Source organism: Lagopus leucura, unplaced genomic scaffold, assembly GCF_019238085.1.
Source record: "Lagopus leucura isolate 7727_CA_CO unplaced genomic scaffold, USGS_WTPT01 Super-Scaffold_100002, whole genome shotgun sequence".
Classification (NCBI taxonomy): domain Eukaryota; kingdom Metazoa; phylum Chordata; class Aves; order Galliformes; family Phasianidae; genus Lagopus; species Lagopus leucura.
Genome location: NW_024962263.1, coordinates 69,328,890 through 69,352,036, shown reverse-complemented (window position 1 = coordinate 69,352,036; position 23,147 = coordinate 69,328,890). Strand labels below are relative to the sequence as shown.

The following is a 23,147-nucleotide window of genomic DNA, read 5'->3' as shown; positions in this document are numbered from 1 at the left end:
CAGTATTTTCATAGGCACAGACATTCAGAGACTCAGAAGAGGCCAACACTACTAAAGAGTGCCAGAACTGATTAGGGTTAAATTAACAGGAAATCACATAAAAGTGCTAAAATTCCCAGTACTCGACCTCAGCAAGCACAGCTGTAACTCCTTACAGCTCAGTACAAGAAACTCAAGACGTGGCAGTTTTATAAGGTCAACATCTTTATATATGTGAACCAGCAATGAATGCAAAGGCAGAATAAAACTGTTCTTTTTTATCTTATTGACTGTGGAATATTAGCAAAAGGCTCCATTTCTCCTTAAGACATGCAAGTTATCTGGCTGTCAGCTAGGGTTTGCCCAAAAACAAGCAGAAAGACTGCACTGCGAGATGCAGTCTGGCATTTTGGCCTTCAGGGACCACAAGAAGCAAAGTAAAAATTAATGAATTGTCAGTCAACAGTATACTGAGACATCTTGCAGGGAAAGCCCTTAAGTGCAGGACGAGAAAATAAATCCCATAGCACTCCGCCAATTCATACCTCTTAGGGGAGCAAGACAACGCAGTGCTATGAACATCACCAGAATCTTTCACAAGCCCACCAGAGACTTACAAAACATGGTATGTTCTTATTTCCCCTTACTACAACTGCAAATGAGAGTTTTATCTTTGTTTTCTGGTCACTGAGGAGAACAGAAGAAAATATTGCTGTATCCTGTTACCATAGGATATTGCCCCAGGACAATCTCTCTCTGAAAGGTTTCCTATGAACAATTTTTGTGACTGTACTATCCTTAAGTGATAAGTGCTCATAGACAGCAGTCTTTCCTGCTGCTCCTTTTCACAATGCAGAATTACTGCTACACCTCCATGGCTACCACTCAGCTTCCTGCTATGCGCATGTCCGTGCACTCCTCAAGCCTACACAAAATGGCCAGAAGGTGCTGCCTACTCACAAGAAGACTTTATAGAAGTTCTGCAGCATCAAGACAGAGGACTCTGAACATCAGGCTGACCGGTTTTCCAGCTCCCTCACAGATAATTCTAAACTACCTTGACCAAGAGTGCGTTTTCTCCCCTGCTGAAAGAAAATAAGTCCTTTAGTTTGAAACCACTTCCTCTGTAGTAGGATCTATTGTGATGGGACATGGGGGAAAGGTCTCAAACTAATACAGTGATTATTTAAATTGAATATAATGAAAAAAGTTTTCACAACAAGGATAGTGAAGCACTAGAACAGGTTGCCAAGAAAGATGGTGGCTGCCCCGTCCTTGGAGACACTCAGTGTCAGGCTAGAAGGGTCTAGCTGTAGCTGTTCCTGTCCGTTGCAGGGGCTTGGACCAGATGACCTTTAAGAGTCACCTTCAACTCAAAAGATTTTTATAGTCCACAACCATCACTTCACCCTGTAAGTATAAAATGCACCTGATAGAGAGGAAAAAAGCCACCTGAAAACCAGAACGAGGCAATAGTAACAACAGGTTCTCTGTCACTGTGATATGGCAACGAGCAAAGAAAGTTTACAGAGTAAAATAAATGAAGGCAACAGATCCACAAGTAATACACAAAGTCTTTATTTTCAGCCTTTCCGACAACTGTTAGCTCCCTGGAAGTACAATTGGAACACCAGTATCCGAATTACAGAGCATTGCAAGTGGTCAAGAAAAATCCCAGATACCAGCTGAGCACCATAAACGAAATGGAAAAAAGGTAAATTTAGTGTATTTTTTTTTTCACTAACGGATTACAGAAATAGTTTGTTTTTACACTCAAAGAAATGTCTCGTGTCCCAGACATCCTTTGGAAAACATTACTTCTGGAAAGTTAAGTCAGTGAGTTTCTCCCTTTAAAAGAGACCTTTCTCCACGTTCTTCCTTGATAAAAAGGAAATCTAGTTCCACCATTCTATCAAACAGTTTTCACTAATAATGTCTGATTGTACATACTCATCAGCATCGAGGAGCCACACTCAGCTGAAACGCAGTGATGATCATGGAATCAGAAAATGGTTTGGGTTGGAAGGGACCTTTAATATCACCTCATTCCAACCCTCTGCCATAGGCAGGGACATCTCAAAGCCCCATCCAGCCTGGCCTTGAGTGCTTCTAGGGACATCCCTGTTCCAGTGTCTCACCACCCTCACAGTGAAGAATTTATGCCCAGTATAGAGTCTAAATCTACCCTTTTCCAACTTGAAATCATTTTCCCTCATCCTGTTGCTACCCTTACAGAAAGTCCCTCCCCAGCTTTTCCAATGATCCCTAACTTCATCTTCCGTGACATACAGAAAGCATTGGCTCTGTTCACGTCCCCTCTTGGAACCACCATTTGGCAATCACAAGCAACAACTTGCATTTGCACAGTGATTCTTATATCACAGAGGACACATCTGACAGCTACTTCACAAACAATTTGAAGTCTCATGCAGATTACGTAACTGTTCTGGAGGTCTCACAAGGTATGTCTCTTCAGCCTTTCAGTGTGAAGAGAGACTGAGCTTTTGAAGTGATCCACCTGGAGTGCAAGTCTTGGATTCCATTCTAGTGAAACTAAGCCAGAAGATGCACTCCATCATGTACACAGCATGGCCCAACTGCTAACATATGCTCAGTCTCTGTTAACCATAAAGCTTTAATTGTAGCTTTTTTTAAAAAAAGGGTTTTGTTTGGTTTTGTTTTTTTAATTATTATTAACTAATCAGGTGGGGAAAAAATGTTTTAAAATAAGGATTTGTAGCAATCAGAAGGGGAGGAAGTTCAAACAACCAATAAAATACTTTCCCTAATTCCAAGTGAACCAGATACAATGTATTCCACTGCAAAGAAAAAAAAAAAAAGAAAAAAAAAAATAAAGGAAAGCAAGTTTACAGATGAATTAAAATATATCCATACACTGAGGCTGCATGGCTTCCACAGCCCAGATCCTGCAGTTACCAGGTCACTATCCCAGAGTAAAAGAAGAGCGTACAGAGGGAAGTGGAAAAAAAAAAACCAAAAACTTACAAGAACTAATAATACAAAATTCCTATTTAGTTTTGTATACATAAAACAATTCTGCTATTTTCCTTTCAATGGGTATCAGATGCAATAAAAAAAATTAGTTAAGCTCAAGTGCCCAAGATTTTATTTTATTTTTTTTTTTAATTAAAGAGCCATATGAATGGCCAGTCTCATGCTTCAATAGATGATGTTACTGAAGAATAAGTGATGGCAAACCTGACTCCTATTTAGTGTGACTACTGGTTTACCTGTTCATAGAAATTGCTTTATTAAATGCTTAAAGTAAAATAAAATAAGATAGCAAGCAAGAAGTAGTTAGCTGCAGAGCTCCAGAAATCATTTTATGACACAGCTCATCTTTTAGAAACGTACTAATAGCTGGTGACCCAGGCCATTAAACACAGAAGAGAGGCAGCCCTCTAGGGCACAGTGACATATCTTATCTGCTTGACTCACAGGCACTGATACAGGGAAGAGAATACAGGTCTGCTCAGCCTGATTCACACACAGTGCTGGAGGGTTGCTGCGGGACTCTCCTACAGCTCTCATGAGTAGGATGGACTCAGGTCATGCTGACTCTCTTATTAATAAAGAACTGCTACTATACAGGTTGCAGCCTTGTGCTTCTCTGGAGCGCTTACCAGCTGAAATTCAATTCCATTTAAACACAGCAGTTAAGAAAGACCACTAAGATGGCAGCAAAATTAAGTATACTGGCATGCATGGTAAAAGGAGGGGCAGAACAGGAGGGAAAGGAGCCTCCGGGTCAGCTATCATAACCAGAGTGTATAGCATTTCAATGAAAACACACCAGTTTTAAAGGTCAAATGCATCTCTTTGTTAAAAAAGTAACAAACAAACAAACCACCCTCAAATACAAGCAAAAGAAATGCTATCAAAACTCCTGTGCCATTCCAGACTTCAGAAAACTTGACAGAAAGAGCAGAAGTTGAACATCCCCATGAACATGAACATCCCCATGAACATCCCCACTACTTTCCTTAAGCCAGAATATCCATGATAGGAGGAAGCTTCACATCTGGAACGAAGGGCAGCAGACCAAGCATTAGCATTAGGAAGAGGTGATGTGTTAAAAGTCACTGTGCCAGCACATGAGAGCCAAGAAATGACACTCACGTTGCCAGAGCGATCAAGAAAGGAATGAATTGTTTACAAAGCAGTGAAGAACGAAAAGAAAGGCAGGAAAGGAAAAGAAAATGCCAGATACATTTTTGAGGGTACAATGTATATACACCAATGGTATCTGTTACCTTATGTGGGAAAAGCAGATAAACCAACTGGGGGTAAAAAAAAATTAAAAAAAAAAAAAAAAAAAAAAAGGGATAAAAAGAAGAGAAAGATGCAGTGTTACAACGTTATCTAATCTGTGGTTCTCAAGGAATAGAAAGATGTCCTCACAGTCTCACACTGATAAGAGCATATTCACACAAGACAAATGCCATGGACCATTTTAACAGTGAATGGATATCTCTGGCCTGCCTATAGTGCATTCTAAAAACTTACAGCTAGGAAGTAAAAGAGTAGACTTGTGGCTACCTTATCACAACCACATTTTCTAACTCTGCTTTGTAAACTGAGTATTTTTGCCATAATATCCACCACAAACTGAGAAACACTCATCAGTTCATTGCACACAACAGCAAATACACCTACAACATGTTTCAATTTGTACAAGACCATTAATCACAGTATAGTCAAGCTACTAAGGCAAAAAAAAAGTCAACATCCTGGCTTCTGCAAAAAAAACAAATACTATGAACACTGTTGATTAGTTACAATAATACATGTTATTTCAGAAGGTTCCTTGAGAGTAGTTCTGTTACTCTTGATTCCTAATATACAGATTTTCAGCATCTTCACCACCAAATTGCCAACACCTTGGAATTTGTCACTGGAAGACAGGTAGTCATAACATTCGCAAGGAGGACAAGGCAAACTTGTTACTGTGACTTTCTCTTGAGTATCAAAACTCACTGGAAAGGTGACACCTATGAAGTAGCAGAATCATTTGACTCTGACACAAAACATTGACACGAAACACTGACAATTTCAAGATCTCTCCTAACATGACAGAAGAGCTGGACTACATGGTAACAAACGCCATGGAAGTACTGCCATCTTCGAACAAGCCAAGAGAGACCGTGTAGGCAATTTTATTTCTAAGTCAATTACCATTTTGTCCTAACCCTAAACAAACTCTGCCCTTGAAACTCAACAAAACAAAGCTCTTCACTATCACTGATGAGTTGGCACCAGCTCTAATAACAATAAAGCAATGTTTAAGTTCATTCCTTCTTGCCCTCGTTCAGACTTGGGGTGCCTGAGACCCTAAGCAGTTTTATGCTCTCTACAGTTCTAGTACCATACCTTAATGAAAAATATGCTGCCCACACTACCTCTGCTCAAAGGTTCCCTTCAGGATCCACAGTTTTTGCCCTTGACGGCATGGTAGCTGCTTGCCAATTCTGGACCAAGGAACAGTCAGCAGGCTGCCAGTAAGAGAACACTGATTTCATTCACTCTGGGATCTTACCAATTCCATCCTGTCAGTAAACTTTAATAACCTGCCTCAATAAGCCTAAGATGCTGATTTACTAGACTGCACTTCTTTTTAAGCTACCAATATTGTTCACATTGCAAGATCACCTAGAAATCACACTGTGAAGAGGTTTTCATTGTTTTAGCCAGCTTAATCTGTTGCAAACAGAGTAGCAACAGGCCCTGTTCAATATAAGTTGCAATCTTAAAAACAAACAAACAAACAAAAAACCCCCCCCACACTAAAAAACACACTGATATAACTGAGGGAAAACAGTGAAGTTCTGCCCTTCGGTGACCTGAGGGAAGTGGGACAGTGAGTATTAGGGGGATACTTTCTTCTAATATGTTTGCTTTGGAAAACTGCCCTAATACCATTATCACTTAGTCATATAGAGGTGCATATGTGGACTGGGGGCTCTCCAAAGTGAAGGTTCTGGTCAACAAAGTAGTAGTGTACAAACTGGAAGAATGCAGGAGTTTATTTCACAATACTAAGAAGCCTTTCAACAGCACTTTACCTTTCATCTCTCACTCTTCTAACTTGTTCCCTCCAGCAATGCAGCATTTGCTATTAATCACGCTAAGAAGCAGCTTAGGCAAGAGGAGCCCCAGATGCTGGCTGAAGAGAGGCACTGCATCCCAGCAGAATGCCCAGCACAGCACAGCTATAGACTGACAAGGGGACACAAACAGGGAACAGAAGAAAACACAGGAGGAGGCACAGATACAGGAGAATCCATTCTGTCTGCAGCAATGCTTGTTTCCTGACAGAAACACAACACAGATCTGGGCACCATGGAGGGGCAGAAGTGACTGAGCCTGAATACTTCTCTTACAGCAGGGAAAAATAGATTAACCAATTCCTCCTCCTTCCCTAGAAGAAACTCCTAAGTGAAGCTAAGTGTGGAAGGGACAGAAAGTACACTCCATGAAAAAAGTGCTTCTTGGCAGCATCTAAATTTGAAATTGCTTTTGACACCTCAGCTCACAGCATAGATTAAGGATTCAATGGTTCTAAACAAACATGCATTTGGCAGCTATGTTTCCTCTCTTTTCATTCAATTCTGATATAACTGTAACACAGTATTCAGATCTCATGAACAGGCCTTACTACCTTGAGCTTCTACCTCTGTTCCACATCTCTACAATTTCCATTACACGTAAAAAACACTTCCAGAAACAGGTTGGAAAACAGAAGATGCAAAGAGCAGCTTTCAAATGAATGCCTCTGCAGGGTGCCAGAAATAAGGAGCGGAAAGATCAGCGCTCAGATCATCTTCTGGTTTTCAGACAATCAACAGGTCATAGATTACAATGTTCTCTAATGATAACAAATAAGGCTATTTGCAAAATATACCTTTTTTTTTCCCCCCCATAAAACTATTTTTGAAACATATTCCACTTTCTGTTCAACAGTGTTAAATTTACTAGAACATTATTAGTACTAGAAAATGTATTATAAAGTGATACATTTGTGGAGCACTACTATGGTTTGGACAGTATCTGAATTCAAAATACTTTATTTTCAAGAAAGCAATTTAAGCACATAATGTCAGCTTCTTTAGGGGAACATATGAAACACATAAAAATGTTATCAAGCACAACACCAACAGCATAGCACATGATCCAAGTCAGTTAGTCGACATTACTTCACTTCTCACACTTTTTGAAGCATCACAAATGATGAGGTTTGCACAATTCTAACACTGCTCAGATGTGACCACTTAGATTCTGACCTCAATAGTGGACTCAAGAGTGCTTCCAAATGCCAGCCCCAGCCACTTCCCATTGTCAGCCACAAGAAAGACCCAATGCTATACTACTTCTTCCTGCTTCCTAGCCTTCACTTCTATAGTAACAAAACCAAGGACCACAGATTAAAAAGAAACCATGCCATTACCCTAACAGGACATGTCTCCAGTGTGGTACACACTCAGGGTCAGGTTAGCCACAGATAACGATGACTCTTCGGGTAAAGACCTAACGGGCAGCTGGGGGTAGCAACAAATAACATGCACTACTTGGAACACGCAAAGCCAAACAGAATAGTATTACAAAATGCAGAACCACTTACTTTTATAAAGTCCACAGAGTCATAGACTTGTTTGAGTTGGAAGGGACCCTTAAATGTCATCTAGTCCAACTCCCCTGCAATGAACAAGGACACCTACAGATAGAACAGGTAGCTCAGAGCCCTGCCAGCCTGAGCTTGAATGTCTCTGGGGATGGGGCATCCACCTCATCTCCAGGCAACTGTTCTATTGTTTCACCATCCTTACTGTAAAAAACTTTTTCCATATACCCAGTTTAAATCCTTTCTCTTTTACTTTGAAACCATTTCCCCTTGTCCTATCCCAGCATACTCTGCTGAACAGTCTGTCCCCTTCTTTCTTACAGCCCCCCTTCAGGTACTGAAAGACCACTATTAGGTCTCCCCAGAGCCTTCTCTTCTCCAGGCTGAACAGCCCCAGCTCTCCCAAGCTGTCCTCATAAGGAAGGTGTTCCATTCCTTAGATCGTTTCTGTGTCCCTCCTCTTGATGTGCTCCAACAGGCCCAAGTCTCATACTGTACTGAGGACTCCACATCTGGATGCAGTACCCCAGGTGAGGTCTCACTAGCACAGAGCAGAGGGGCAGGATCACCTGTCTCAACCTGCTGGCCACGCTTCTTTTGATGTGGCCCAGAATACAGTTGGCTTTCTGGGCTGTGGCATATTGCTTTTTCACGTCCAGCTTCCCATCCATCAGTACCCATGCATCTCTTCAGTACCACCTTGTGTAAGGGGTTTAGTTGCCAGGCAGTTAAGCTTTTCCTCCGAAATGGCTTAAACACCCAGCTACTCCTGTCTCCAACCACACAGGATCCTGTTCATCACACAGCTCAAGTTCCAGGGGGAAGGACTGGGGATGTTTCTGGTTCATCCACAGTCCTCAGTCCAGCTCTGAGCCTGTATGATCTCTCATCTCAGCCAGCAGGCTGTTGGACAAAGCCCACTGCAGGCATTAGACTCACCAACAACTGTGTCGTATTTTAAAAATGCTATATTAATAACAGTGTGTACCCAATGGCCAGACTCCTCACCATTTTCTCTCTGTGCCTCAACTTGTTTTCTTCAACACAGATGAGCATTTTATGAACAATATTTCAGAGTCAGAAAAAAACTTCAGATTAAAAAAAAAAATTCTTTTACCAGCTATATATGGTAAGTAGCCAATGTACTAAGACATCTAAAATACAAGAAAACATGGTTTCAGCCTATCTTATTTAAAGAACAGAGTGAGAAATACCAATCTTATTTCTAAAGTGCTCTGAATTAATGGTGTCTGAAGCAGACTACTGTTTCATCTAGTACAAGCCAGCCTAGTGCTTAGGAAGTTACCAATACAGTAAAAACTATGCACGTACAGTCCAGTGAAATACAGAGAGTTATCACACATAGTCTGATACATGCTGTCACCACAGACATGATTTTGGTTACTTCAGAATATTTATACTAGCCTTGAGAATACAGGAAGTTCTTTAAAAATAAAAAAAAAATTAAAAAAAAATCACAATTTGGATCAGTAACAAAAAATGAAAACATTTTGAAAGAATGACAAAGCACAAGGGAAAAGAACTATCGTGCAGCCAATAGTTTCAAAACCGAACACCCACTCATAACTGGCAACGTTTAAGTTGGGAAAAACAAAAATGCCCACCCAAAAATGACATGTGAAGTAAAGGCTGAAATGTGAGACGTGAGGAGAAAAGAAAAAAAATGCTTACCTATCAATAGAAAAAGAAGCAATGGATCTAATGAGGGATGCCACTGCTCCAACCTTAGCAGCTTCCACTGCTCCCAGTGATCTGTACCGCACAGTTTCACCATAACTGATGAAAGGTTGGTTGTAGACAACGATCTTCCCCTTGGCCTCTTGAGCTCTTCTGTGCAGTTCATCAAAAGAGGCTACCACTAGGACTTCCGCTGTAATTCCTGAAAGAAAACATTACAGTGGTTTTACAGTTTTCTTGTAACTCTCCAAAAGCCAGTTTTAACAGACGGAAAAACATGGGTTGCACAGAACACAAGAAAGCAAACCCAATTTCTTACTGGCAAAGGAAGACCGTGTAAAAAGCTTCACTGGGGACCAGTACTAAACAGCAGTAATAGCGCCCCAAACCAACTACACGCAGTACCACACTTGAAGGGCATGAGGGAGACATGGAAGGAATTCTGTTCTCTAAATGTGCTTTAATGCCTCACTGCAATCATTAACAGCATAGAAACATTTGCAAAAGCTGCCTATGGGATTAATAAGAAAGATGGAATTGTTTTGATATGTTGCTAACCAACTTAGCTTAACATCAGACACATAAAAGCATATATTTATAGACTAAAACACAAAATTATTAAATCCATAAGCGAAAAGAAATTAAAGCTTGATGGCTTTAAAAAATGTTGAAGCATGTCTATAAATTAAAAAGAAGAAAAAAAAAAACAAACAACAAAACACCTTCATATTTAATTCAGAAGAACACCACAGTTCTACTGAACTCTCCTTTGGCGCCCATGTTTCTCAGCTTTGATACAAGAACACAGGCAGGTACTTCTGGAAAACTATTCACACAGGCCAAATTACATCCCACCCAGCTGTTTGTTTTTAACACTTGGGATAATCTTAAACAGCTGTATTATCTTGCTCAAGAAAAAAAAAAAAAAAAAAGAAAGAAAAAAAAGAAAAGGAATTTATATATAAACAGCTTTTTCCAAAGCCAGAGAATGCTTCTGTCTTGTCAGAACATTAATTAGGGAGCTATATTTCACGCCATTTAAAAAGTAATTCATTCAAATTACCACTGTGTTTAAAATCTGACTTTGTTGATTGATTACAGAGATAAGTAGAAATTCCTGAACAATGTGTGAGCTAGGAATTTTCTTCCAAATACAGAATGGATGCCTGAAATTTTCATGTTGCACATTTCACCTAAAAGCCATCACTGAAAAATTTAAAATAAAAACAAGGGCCTGGTAAGGAGTAAGGATTTGCTGAAGAAGTCAAACTATCAGATTTGAAAAAGGAAATATTCCTCCTTGAAAGTCTTCCCCCCCCCATAAGTTTTAGAGCTTTTAGCTTTGTATTTAGAGCTGTAATACATAAAAAGGACTGACAAAAATACAGGAAGATCACCTTTCCCAGCATCTATATCCAGGCTCATGGCTTCTTTCAAATTATAGTACACTTCAAAACCTTACAGAAACTGTTTCATACAAAAAGTCTGGTTTCCTAAGCAAGCACCACTTAAGAGGGCAGCAGACATCAACTGCTGCAGGAAAGGCCAGTGGATTTTAGCTACATGACTAACCTAATGTGAAAGGTGTAAAAATTTTAACCAAATAACTATTCAGATTCTTAGCTTTACAAAAAGAGGCACCAAGAGCCAAAGCAGAGAATCACCTTCAAATTCTACTTCACTGTTGTTGGCAGGTAGGCGAGAGTGCTCACAGAGACCAGCTGTGTCTACTGAACTGGAGGTCCCAACACCTACTAAGGAGCATCCCTCTGACAGAATTGTTCTGCAGATGGAACCATGCCACTGGAAATAAAGCCAGCTATCTGCAAAATCTCATTTTCCACAAGAAAATGCAAGGTCTCAGTAGGTTGACGCTGCAATTTGTATCTTATACTTGCTCCCATTGCAGCTGAGTTGCAATGCTCCAGTCCCAACGCTCCACTTGGGCCATGTAGCTCTGCACTGGGAGGACAGACATTGCACTGCAGCCTGTTCAGCAAGAGAAGCAAGGAGTGTAAGTGGTGTTGGCACTGCTTTACTGCATTAATGAACAAACACCCACCCTGGATGGTTTTTAAAGAATGCCACAGGCAGCTAGAAACTATCCATAATACCTAAGAAGTGTCAAGGACCAACACATTTACTGCCCTGCCCTGCAGGCAGGCATCAGGAGTTCATGCAGGGTGCTTTTTGGCAGTTAAAGTCAAGGATGAGAGCTGAGACCTCCAGCCCAGGTTCTCCTGCTTCTCAGTGTTCCCAAAGCAGCTAAATAAAGCTGTCCTTCGACAAAATAAAACAAAGGTTCTCTCTGCAAGTTTAACTTAAATGACAGCATGTTATATGTAAAGCAGCAATTACAGCACTTTCCATAACAAAACAAAGTTTACTGGTGTAACTTGTGACTAATCCAATGTCTCATTTGCATTTTAGCCCCACTTGATTCCATTTCAGTCTCATCTATTAAAGCGACAAGAACAATATTTAGTTTAAATTAATATGTGAACACACATGTAAAAGCCCCTAAGACTTCCAGTGCAAAGGCAGAAATGAAACAAAAAGCCCAACAGTTTCTCTAAAGGATAATTAATTGCTCCTTTTAATAAAGAGAAGTGTCTCACCTCTCCGAGCCTTTAACCAAACCAACCAAACTCTTCTTGCATCTCCCACCACTCCAGTGCCCCACAGCTCTGCTCCCCATCTCTAATGCTCTTCTATCCTTACTACTGTCATTACCTGATCCAGAGCTTGGCTGTGTGTTATTGAACAGAAGCGTTCAGAAAACCTATTTAAAGAGGGAGCAGAACTGCCTGCTTACTTAGGCAAAATACAGAGATTATAACCTGCACAGTCCAAGAGATGAAAGACATTTGGGAATAATTAAGTAAACTGCATGAAGCCTAGAAGACAGAACTCTGAACACGACAAATTTGGCTGACAGCACAAAGCTGAGGCCTACGTAGTTCTCTCAGTGTGAAAGATCATACTTGTTGGCTTGGCCAGTGAGCAGAAGAATCTGTATAGTGCTACGGTTTTCCTTTCATTTCTCGTATTAACCAGTAAACTGCACCATGCCATTTCTGAGAACTGAGGTACAGGAAAAATGTTAATGACGGGAACTAGCAATGAACTGAAGTACTACAGTCTTCTGTACACAGAGGTGTATGTTTCTATCTGAACACTTGGCTAAGCCACAGCGTTGGTCACACTGCCAATCGAAATAAATGGCACTGCATGCATTAGCAAGGTCTGAAATTCTTCGCAGGCAGGAGGAAGGTGAGATGGATTACAGTCACTCTTGATTAGCTACAGAAAGTCCAATAATATGTATTTTAAAAAAGCACCCATAAATCAGCTGTCTGTACTGCTGCCATACATCAGAAGCCTGATTTCTTGGCATGAGCAGTTCTATCAGGACAGCCATCTCCCAGCACCTGCTTACCTGCCAGCAAAGATGCTAGAATTAGATTAGTTCAAAAGGGAATTCCCCCAAGAGGCAACTTACTCTCTTCAAGATTAAATGCACCAAACAGTTAAGAAACTTCAGTACCTGGAATTATGCATTTGTCTATATTAGTAACAGATTTCAAAGAAGAGCAAGAAAAAAGGTAAAAGCCACCCTATAATCACGTTTTAGGAATTGATGAATTCCTATTGGAACAACTCAGTGAAACTTCATACAGAATATTGTTGACATTCTTGGCCACACCAGGGCAAGACACGGCAAGATTTTAATGCGTTGAGCATCATGAATATCTGAGATTCGGGAATCCAGTCTCAGTTTTTATTACCATCCTACGATTCTTCAATGCATACAAATTTGATCCAGTTAGTTACTATCAGATGCCGAATTAAAAAAAGAATTTAGAGAAGTCAGAAAGAATTATCATTTGCATACTGTTTAATCTTACTGAATAGTAAATTGCTGATTACTCAATTAAGGCCTATATTGCTGGTTTTGGGGTTTTTTTCCCTACAGTCTCCTTTTTGTCATCCAGGTGAACAGTAACAGTCCTTTGGGAATCTAGTTACAAATACAAATGTAGTCATCATTCAACATATTTTTTATTAACAGCAAGTGAACCACTGATCCATACTTACTTCCATACTTCATTAATTCACACTGCATGTGAATAAGAATTCCAAATTCTTTTACACATCACACAGTGGAATCGTGATGTTGCTAATTTATATTACTAGCACTGCCACTGCCACGTAAATACCCTGATGGACAGGGCAATTTTTGCTTAAAACAATTAAAATACATTATTTCCAGGTCTAGACACAACAAATTTGGATGAGACACCAATCAAATCTCCACTAAACGTCCCTGTGTGTTATGCATTGAAAATAAGTAAACAAATACTGCTTTACATAAAAACACAAAACACTTCCAGTTGCTCTGATAATGGTCGAGAGGTTTAACCTGGGGAACAACACATCTGAAACACGTCCCAGCCCCTGAAGCCATGGCAGAAGGAGGGACAAAGGGCTGCCTTCACTGTCACCAGAACCATCAGGATACCAGGACCAGGAAATCAGGATGCTTCTTCATGGTAGGAAGACAACAAAGAAAGAATAGGAGCAGCAGCACATCACGAGAACAGCGTGTGAATCCTCCCTGAAGACAGTGGCCCTACTCCACACAGCAGTGACACCACACTGCTGATGCCTTTATTTCTTGTCCACTGCTACTTTCCCTCAGATTTCCCCATTTGCACCTCATCCCACTCACAAAGCTGGTGAAGGAAACAGAAATCTGATCATTAAGGTATTGAAGGTCTATCAAGGTGTTGAAATCCAGGCTGATTTTAGCTACTGGAAATCTCAAGGTGTTGTGACTGGCTGATCAAGTTATTCTTTTGGAGTTGGAGGGGAAATCTGTGGGATAGAAGAAATTTTTTTAGTAGGAGAGTGAAAAGGCAAATTTAGTGTTGAAAAATAAATTGGGTAAGGGACTTGCCAAGACATACTATCAAGGCTTAGCAACCTCTAAAATCAGCCCAGAAAACATTTTTTCCCTCAACTATGTCTTACCTCTTCAATGTTTGACCTTTATCTTAAGGTCTGAGGACTTTTTTCTTCCTGTTTATGCCACACCAACCACAACAGGACGCTGCTCCTGACTGTTCTGCTTTGTGCTTTACTAAAAGAAAGAACTGACTCTTTTGTGTGCATCTGCCAGAGCACAGAAGGAGCAAAGCGAAAACCTCTGCTTTGGTGCATTTTCTGAAGTAAACAAAAGTAAAACTATTCTGCAGTAGCACTCCATGTATGGTGTACTTAACATCATCATATTAAATGTCCAGGAGAAGACTTTCTTGGATTCTGAGAAAAGCAAAGGATTACACAAAGTTATCACTTAGCAAGGGGGCCTGTGCCAAATGTTTCCCAAGGGAACAGCTTTCAATGAAGAATTAACTAGTATATGCAATTCTATAATTGCAAGTCATGAATAAGAGCTAGCATCCATCACATTTTTACATATTTTTATAAGCATGTTGCTTTTGAGCTTTCTCCAGGAAGTAGTTCAGCTTGCCCCAAAGGTTCCATAGAATTCAACAAGATTTTCAGAAAAACAAACCCAAATTCTGGGTCCACTCATCAAAATAAGGTTTGGTGTCTGACTAAAGCAAATGAAAGTTTCACATCATCACATTTTTTCCTCCCTCAAAAGCTATTAGCACCGACTGAAAACTTAAAATAGTCTTAACACCAAGCAACATCTTTGCCCCATCAATGCATATCAATGTGTTGAAAACAACTGTAATATGAAGAAAAGAGCAAATATTTTAAGGCAAACTGTGAAATGAAGAGGAGGGATATTATCAGGAAGTATTCTTTTGTAAAATATGAATATGCTTTTGGAAAATGTGATCTCACCTACTCTGTGGAACAGAAAATAGAACTACTTCACAAAACTAAAATTACATAGGAGAGTTATCCAAAAGGATGAGGCTTTTCAGTTCTGTTGCACAGCACAGAGACTAAATATATTACTCAGTCCTTTAAGAAGTCAGAGAGAAAAATAAACAGTATATAATAGTTACATTTTCAACAAATATGACTTACAATTTCCAGCAAGTACGGGATCTTACCACAGCAGCTTGGTTTCATTAACATATAGCTTACTGTGCAGCAGTAAACCCTGCAGCAAGAAGGCCGTATTTGACACCCAGCATGGGAAACAGTGGAGCAGGGCAGCAGATGCACAAAGTTCTGTTACAGCAGCATGGCAGCAGCTGATGCTCTCAGGACAGCCCTGAAAAGGATGTGGGCTTGCTGTACAGCCTGCATGGAGAATCATGCAGGATCCAGAAAAACCAGCTGCTGAACATGTCCATGTCCAAGTCAGGAAGAAGCACTGAGAGAAACCCTTCCCTTATAAGAGAAATAGATGCCAATCATTGCAGGCTGTTCCCTGGGAGTGGCAGCACCGTACACACATTTCCCATACATTCAGAAAACTACGCACCACTAGTGTGAGGCAGGAGCCTCAGCCTGGCCTTCCCAGCTGCCAGGAAAGCACCTTAAGTTCAGTGACACCATGAAGAGGTGAATTAATCTGAAGATTAATTTTTCTGCTGCTACTAGTTTGTACAGTTCACATGCATATCCATTAACACAGAGACTGGAACCCACGTCCTTCCCAGACAGCATGCTCACCCCAAACCACAGTGCTACTCCCACTCTCTATATCCTCAAAATGCCACCAGCCTAACTTCTGTTCCAGATGCCAGACTGCTGAACACCACAGCACCGAAAGTCCTTAAGGAATAGGAGTTTCTACATTCCAAGAAAAACAGCAGTTTTTATTATTTTATTATCACAGTGTTGTTCTAAGTAATAAAAAAAGCAATCCAGGCATTCAAGACTTAGTTTCATGATCCTAAAATATGAATCAACTGCACCATATGCACTGAAAAACGGGGATCCACTGAAGGTGGAAGCAGTGCTTTGTCTTGCACTTTTCTCTCAAGCTTCAGATTTTCTCCATCCACGTCAGCGAACCCTTGATCATGACAGGTACCCGAGTCCCTTCCTCCTCCTTGGAGACCAGCGGTCACCTAAGATTCTGGCAACTCAGGGGTAATTCCTCTGTTACATATCAGAATTGCCTTTTTTGCTGGCCTTCTGTTAATCCAGTTGAATTTCCTAATTCATTTCACTGCTGAGAACTGAAACAAGAAGGTCAGCATTGGGGGAAGATACATCAGACAAAACCGAGGCCAGATCACTACTTTCAGCAGCATCCCTGGCTTAAAAAGACTGAGCCTACAGCAATGACCCACACTTTCAACAGCTTCATGACACATTATCATTCCTATTTTATAAGTAACAGTCTGGAATTAAATTCTTATTATATAAGTGGCAAAACTCCCACTACCTTCTGTAAGAGCAAGACTGGACCAAATGTTGTTGATAGTCAAAAATCCCACAACTCTAACAAACAAACTAGGAAAAAAGTCTGCCAATGTATCATTTTTACATTCACCTAATTTCAGTCTCACTGCTACAAACAGTACAGAGAAACCAGAGGATGTTCCTTTCTAGGAGAGGCATTTAGGACAGGATGCATTCTGGAGTTTATTCTCCTTGTCGGTAGTTCTTTAAAATGAAATGTCAGGGTCAGACAACTATCAGGAAAAACAAAGTGCATTTTGAAAAACATGAAGAAAAAAAAAGATTTCTTTGATACTTTATGGTCAAACATCTGCTAAACTACTATTTTTCCTCAATTATAGGATACTCAAAGCAACAATTATATTTGTTGTGCTCAGATTTTTGGGGATATAATCAGCACTACCAGAAAACAACACAACCTCTCTATATATATCTGTATGTTTTGCCAATGCTGAAACACTGGAAACAAGACAAGGACACTGACTAAGTACGGTAAATCTCTGGTTTCTCAGCCCCCTAAACTGAGCACTTTCTAACATTTAATTCTGTTTGTAACTTGGGAATACATTTCTTTGAGGTGGTAACCATTTTCAGTCTCTGCTGACTTCTAGAAATCCAGGTCACTCTGCATTTCATGTTTCTCTTCTCCCCAACACTACAAGCATGAAAGTTCCTTCCTCACTGTAACAAGACCAAAGGAAGAAAAAAACTTTCTCTTTGACCCAACACCTTCAAATCCTGGGATACATTAAAAGTGAAAATAGAGCTTTTTTTTTCTCTTAGATAAAAATTATAATCTTTCCCACCGTGCCCTTTTTGTTGTGCAAATCAGACTGAATCTCAGAATTTGACATCTTGGCACATTGCCTAGTCCTGAAAAAGAAGATATAGAAACATGGACTTTATCCATGAGATCTCAAGGTACTAAGAAGCATCCTACACATCAGAACTGTCTCAGCCTCCAGTGAGACAAGCAGCTCTGAGCCAAACTCATATCTGGGCCAAAGTGGGTAAATCCAGGCAAATCCAAGACATGGACAAAGTTCTGTCCATGTCCCATATGGTTTTCAGTCCCAAAGGCATGAGTTAGGTAGAACACCAGCAGGAAGTGAAACACCCCTTTTAACCAGGACTCAACACTGACTTAATGTCCAAGGCAAAAATACTACTACTACTGAGGGCTTCCTGATTCTTTCTCCAAGTGTTGTGGATTTTTTTCCACGCATTTGCAGCATACGCTGAAATGGAAAGTGAGCAAACTTAGCACGTGTTCTGCCTATTTGGTCACTCTTAGGAAAGATAGGTTTGAATTTCCATACACAGAAGGGAAAACAAACCCTCTCTTTCCAACATCCGAAGCCAGGTTTCTAACCACTGTTACGGTACTGCCATCTCAATAAAGAGCCCTTCAGACAGCTCTGGAAGAAGAGCTCCAGGAAGAACTTCATGGGCACACATGGAATGCGGAGAGTCCAGTATGAAACACTCAACACACATGAAGAGAATCAGCTTTTAAATCTTCTGCCAGTGTTTCCTACTTTCTTAGCTCATCAGCTCTCATGACTGGTGGCACATAAAGGAATAGGAGGAATACAGAAAATGGCCGAGAGGATGCAAAAGACACAGCCTCTTGTGCCTACCTTTGAACAGGTGGGGTCACCCCTTCTTGCCGTCACACTGACTCTAAAGGACAGAGTTCAGCAGTGCTGTCCTTGGTGTCAGCAGGGATCAGCAGTGCCGAGAAGGAAGGGTTCTGTCACGACTTTACAGACAGCATTTTGAGCACGGAGATGTCTGAAACATACCCCCGTGGGAATACAGTGATTTAAACACACACCAACCTCTAAGCTAACACCTAGCACCTTTGGGATCGCCTGCACAGCTCCGAGACTGTAGGCAGTAACTATGAGACCAAAAAGCAGCCATCTTACAGCTAATGCTCACTCTCCTGGCACAACCAAGCATGGCTGATTTGCACGACCTCACTGTGCAGCAACAGCAATGCTATGCCAGCAGAATCAGCATTAAACATCTTGTATCAAGTTGCATTATTTTGATTACAAGATGACTCACGTTCCCACAGCTTCTTGGCTAAAACAAGAGAAATCAGATATTCCCTGACTGAGGGAAATGGTTCAAATATTTTAAATGCACTGTATGTCAGTACTGCCTTCTATCCCTGTTTCTCAAGAAAAGGGTAGAGTGACAATCGCTGGTTAAAGCAGAAGAATCTGGGAATAAATTCCTCAGAAGCAATGAAGCAGTGGCTTTAAAAAGCTTAAACATATGATTTTCATGCCATGTTCAAGATGAGGTGCACTTTAGGGCCTACTGAGCAGCACACCTCCCAGCTTCCAGAGACTGGGGGCTTCCCTTGGCTTCCTTGTCAGTTTGCGGCCACTCAGCCCTCATAGCAGGAGCCAAGGGCTTACAGGGGGCTGATGAGCTGTGGGCATGGCAACCTGCCACAGCTCCCACACAGCGAGATGAGGGTAGAAGAAATCTAAAGAGCCACGAACAATAGGATAGGTTTTGCCACGAACAATAGGGTAGGTTTTAAGTGAAAACAAAGTAATTTCCTCAGGAGGATTCCACCACGTGTAAGAAGCTGTCTGCTCTTCAGAAGAGAGCTGATTACCATCCAGCTTTCTCACACCAATATGTACACCTCTTCAGACACACAGCCAATCTTGAAGGAAAGAAAAAAGGTAAGGAAGAAAGATGATGCTGCATTTCTAGCATCTGACAGTAGAAACCAGCACTGAAAACAATCTTCAATCATCAGTACAATAAGATGCTTAAAGACAAAGAAAGAAGGATCCAGTTAGCCACTGTGAGCGTTGATTAAAAAAAAAACAAATAAACAAAAGGCAAACCCAGGTGAGTGCAAGTGAGTGCACAACTGAGGAAAGGCAGCAGCAAGAAGACTTCCCAGAATGTGAAAATGTCCACCAAGATTAAACTGCCAGTTCTCTTTACAGGTTCAGTAACACTTGCCTAACACCAAAGCACCACTTTAATTTTAGCTTGTGTTTTAGGAAGCCCGGAATAGGAGTGCAGTGGATGTAAAGTAAGTTGCAGGTTTAACCTTTGCTGTAAATATTCTACCGAAGCACTAAGCTTCAAACAGATATTATTAATGGTTTCAGTTGTATTGCATTTTAGGCAATTTACTTGAGTACGGCAGAAATACCACCAACAAAACTTACAGCAGCAGTTTCTCAGAGCAATTAAGATTTATTCCAAACATATCTTATGTGTCACCATTTTATTTTGTCATATTTTGTAGGACTATGCATTTTTTCTAAACAAAAAAGCCTAGAATTTGCTTCATTTCAATCAAAAAGCTCACTATCAGAAAAAATGTACAATTTGTAAGAAAAGTATGATAGAATGTTGTCTTTTACATCCTAAATTTCTTTCCTTATAAAGGAACATGATAGCATTTGAAGCTGTCTAGGAGTAAGTCTACTGTTATTTATACCAGACAGAAGAAAGTTCTACACAGCAAGCGCCACACTTACATGTACAAAAAGACAGTCTTACATACTAGTTCATTAGCAAGCAAGATGATTTCTGGGAGCTGAAAAAGACTGTTTTTTTGCTGAGCTCTAAAGATCATTCTTGTTCCTGAAGTAGCACATCATATATGTACTCAAAGTGTACTGCTGTACTCAAAGGCAGCACACTTTTCAGCAGCAGGTGCCAAAAACTTATCCATGCAAGCCTGAGACAGCAAGTAGAAAGGAGGAGAAGGAAGCGGGGAGAAGGAAGGGCAAATAGACACCAATTGCCATGCTTAGCAAGGGGCTGGCACTTTGCAAGCTCTGCACAAGATTCTACTCTTCTTTTTGACATCTATTTATTTATTTATTTATTTTCCCCAGAGTGGAGTACTGAGCTTGGCAGGGCAGAGCATGGCAAGAAGAGCAGAAATCACATGTCAGCTCAGCACCCTACCTAGAAGGGTTTTGTCTGCCCCCCCCCCCTTCAACCTCCCCAAGTCTCCTCGCCCAGTAAAAAAGGAACAGCCAGATAAGCCCATATCACAGGACCAAATTGCCCACTATCCTGAGCAGAGGAGCAGAATGTTTGCAAACGAGTTTTCAAGTCAAAGCACAGATTTAAAGGAGGGTCAGGAATCAACTGGAATTTTACAGCTCCATTCAAACAAACTGAACCATCAGACTGCACCACAACCACGTCAGGCATAGAAGTACTGGTAAATTAGCACCATGTCCTGCAGAACCATGCTAGCAGGAATTAAACTTTAGTTTGTCCACTGAGAGAAAATACTGTTAGAGGTATGATACAGTTTGGCATTAAAACATAAGTATTACCTTCCGGAGGAGTTGCAACACTGCTCCCAAGTCCCAAAATAGCAATGCTGTGATTCCTTGGTTTCAGCATCATGGCAAACTCTTCTCCTCTTTCCCAGTGAGGTACTTTCACAGGCTCCAGGTGCACATTCTCCAGCCCGTCTTTCTGCAGGGCACTGTACATATACTTGATGGCTGCGTCTAGATTTTTTGAACCACTTAGTCTAGGTCCTATGGTATCAACAAAACCAGCCAATCTTTCATAAGATCTGTTCTGAGCTTTTCCGTAAACAGCAAGGTCAATTATAGCTTTAGCAATATCATAATAGCCAGCTATCTCATTTCTAATGTCTTCAAATGTTTTTGGGTAATTGCCATCTCTGCTCAAAGACTTGCCAGCATATTGTGGCAATAAGTTCATGAAAAATATTAAGAACAGGTATTTCATTTTTTCCTCTTCTCTACAGATGGCCTGTTGGAAGAGAGAAGAAGAATATTAAAATAAAAAAATTACAGAGTTATCAGCAAGTCTCTCTTGTTATTTGGATTGGCAGACAAGCCAAAATGTAAAGTAGTCAGTTTATCACGAAAACGCTTTGATCAGAACTGCCAGGAAAGCAAAATCAACTTGAGGACACAATTATTGAAAACAAATGAAAAAGATACTTACACCACTGGACACAGCCTTTGTTGTGGTCTTCAGAAATGCTTGTGGAATGCAGCATCTCTTTAAACAATCACATCCTTCACTGAATAAAAACCCTGAGCTGCTCCCATCCAATAGGAGCTCCATAGCTCCCTTCTGGAGAAGCAGGATTTGTCAGAAGTGCTGAATTCAATGTCTTCACACAAAACATCTGGACAAAAATATTTCTTAAACCATTCATGAATAAAACTGCTTCTTAATCTCTATCTTCGTAACCAGGAAAGCACTTTCCCTCATGCTAGAAATACATCACAGAAATTTAAGTCCAATGAGCCTACAGAGAAATTGTTAACTTCTTCACTGCACAAATACGTGATTACCAGAGAAATCAAATGTTTTATTAACATGTTCATCAGTTAAGGAGTGACTTCCTAAAGCAGCACTGCAGAGAGGTGCGGTGCCAGAGGTGCTGACTCTGGGTTGAGTACTACAGTAAGCTTCTTTAACTTCATAGTATAACTCACTGATCTTTAAAAGTTCTTATTTTTAAGACCGGTCGTTCCTGTAAAACAGATGGGTTGTCTAAGTACTATTAACTGAACTGACAAAGAAGCCTCTGAAATCAGCTGGAGTAGTTGCAAAGCTCTTTTACAGAACAGAAAGCATGAGTATCCAAATGAAAAATAGAAAGGTCTTCATTGATATATGCATAAGGTAATATAATCGCTTCATTTTCCTTTAAAATTAAATTTGGCTGAAATCTGAATTGGTATTCAGCACTAAACACCCACAAATGAGCCCTAAAAAATAAGGCTCTTAAGTCAGCCCTATCCCTGCAGATATGAAGAGACTTGAAAAATAGTGACATGACAAAGATTTTGATCCATCATTCCTGCCATTCTCATGGACTTTCAAAGACACATTTTTTCAAAACAAATGAGATTTGCCCCAAAATACAGTAAAACTAAAGCCTAACATTAACCTCTATTCTAGAAAAGACGTTTTACTTGGAAACAATTTCTCTACAAACAACAAATGACTAATAAGTTGGATAACATGGATAAAATACAGGTAAAGCAGATCTGTACATCATAAGTATAACAAAAGCTTTTATCATTAGATTTCCAGGTTATCCCTACTCGTATTTATTTACTACTTCTTACGAGTTATACCCTTCATTTTGTAATCACTGACCTTAGGAATTATGGTAGTACACTCACTTAGTGGTTTTGATTCATAATGTTATAGGCATACAGAAAGCCAGTACAAAAGTAGGTGGGAGGCTGTGAATGCAGAAGTATATGCACATATAACAGGCATCATATCCAAAAAAAAAAAAAGTTACTTTTTAAAGTATTGCACACAACAGGACCTTTAACTTAGAGTATAAATTCTCAGTCATTTTGTGGAGTAGGCAAGTTTCACAATAGCCAATAACTTTATAAATCAAACTGTCAGAAGGAAC

General features: G+C 40.3%; 1 protein-coding gene across 2 annotated transcripts in view; it reads right to left on the bottom strand.

Moving 5' to 3' along the window:
• CPQ (carboxypeptidase Q) overlaps window positions 1-23,147 on the bottom strand; it is a 159,450-nt gene that overhangs the window by 117,277 nt on the left and 19,026 nt on the right. Inside the window, exons 1-3 of one of the 2 annotated variants that reach the window (XM_042868775.1) lie at window positions 21,707-21,875; window positions 21,058-21,508; window positions 9,311-9,518 (exon numbers count right to left, since the gene is read on the bottom strand). In XM_042868775.1, coding sequence (XP_042724709.1) covers window positions 9,311-9,518; window positions 21,058-21,508; window positions 21,707-21,829 — 782 coding nt within the window. In that variant the 5' untranslated portion in view covers window positions 21,830-21,875. Of the gene's footprint in view, window positions 1-9,310; window positions 9,519-21,057; window positions 21,509-21,706; window positions 21,876-23,147 lie in introns of those variants that run through there. The other variant, XM_042868776.1, reaches the window with a different exon arrangement.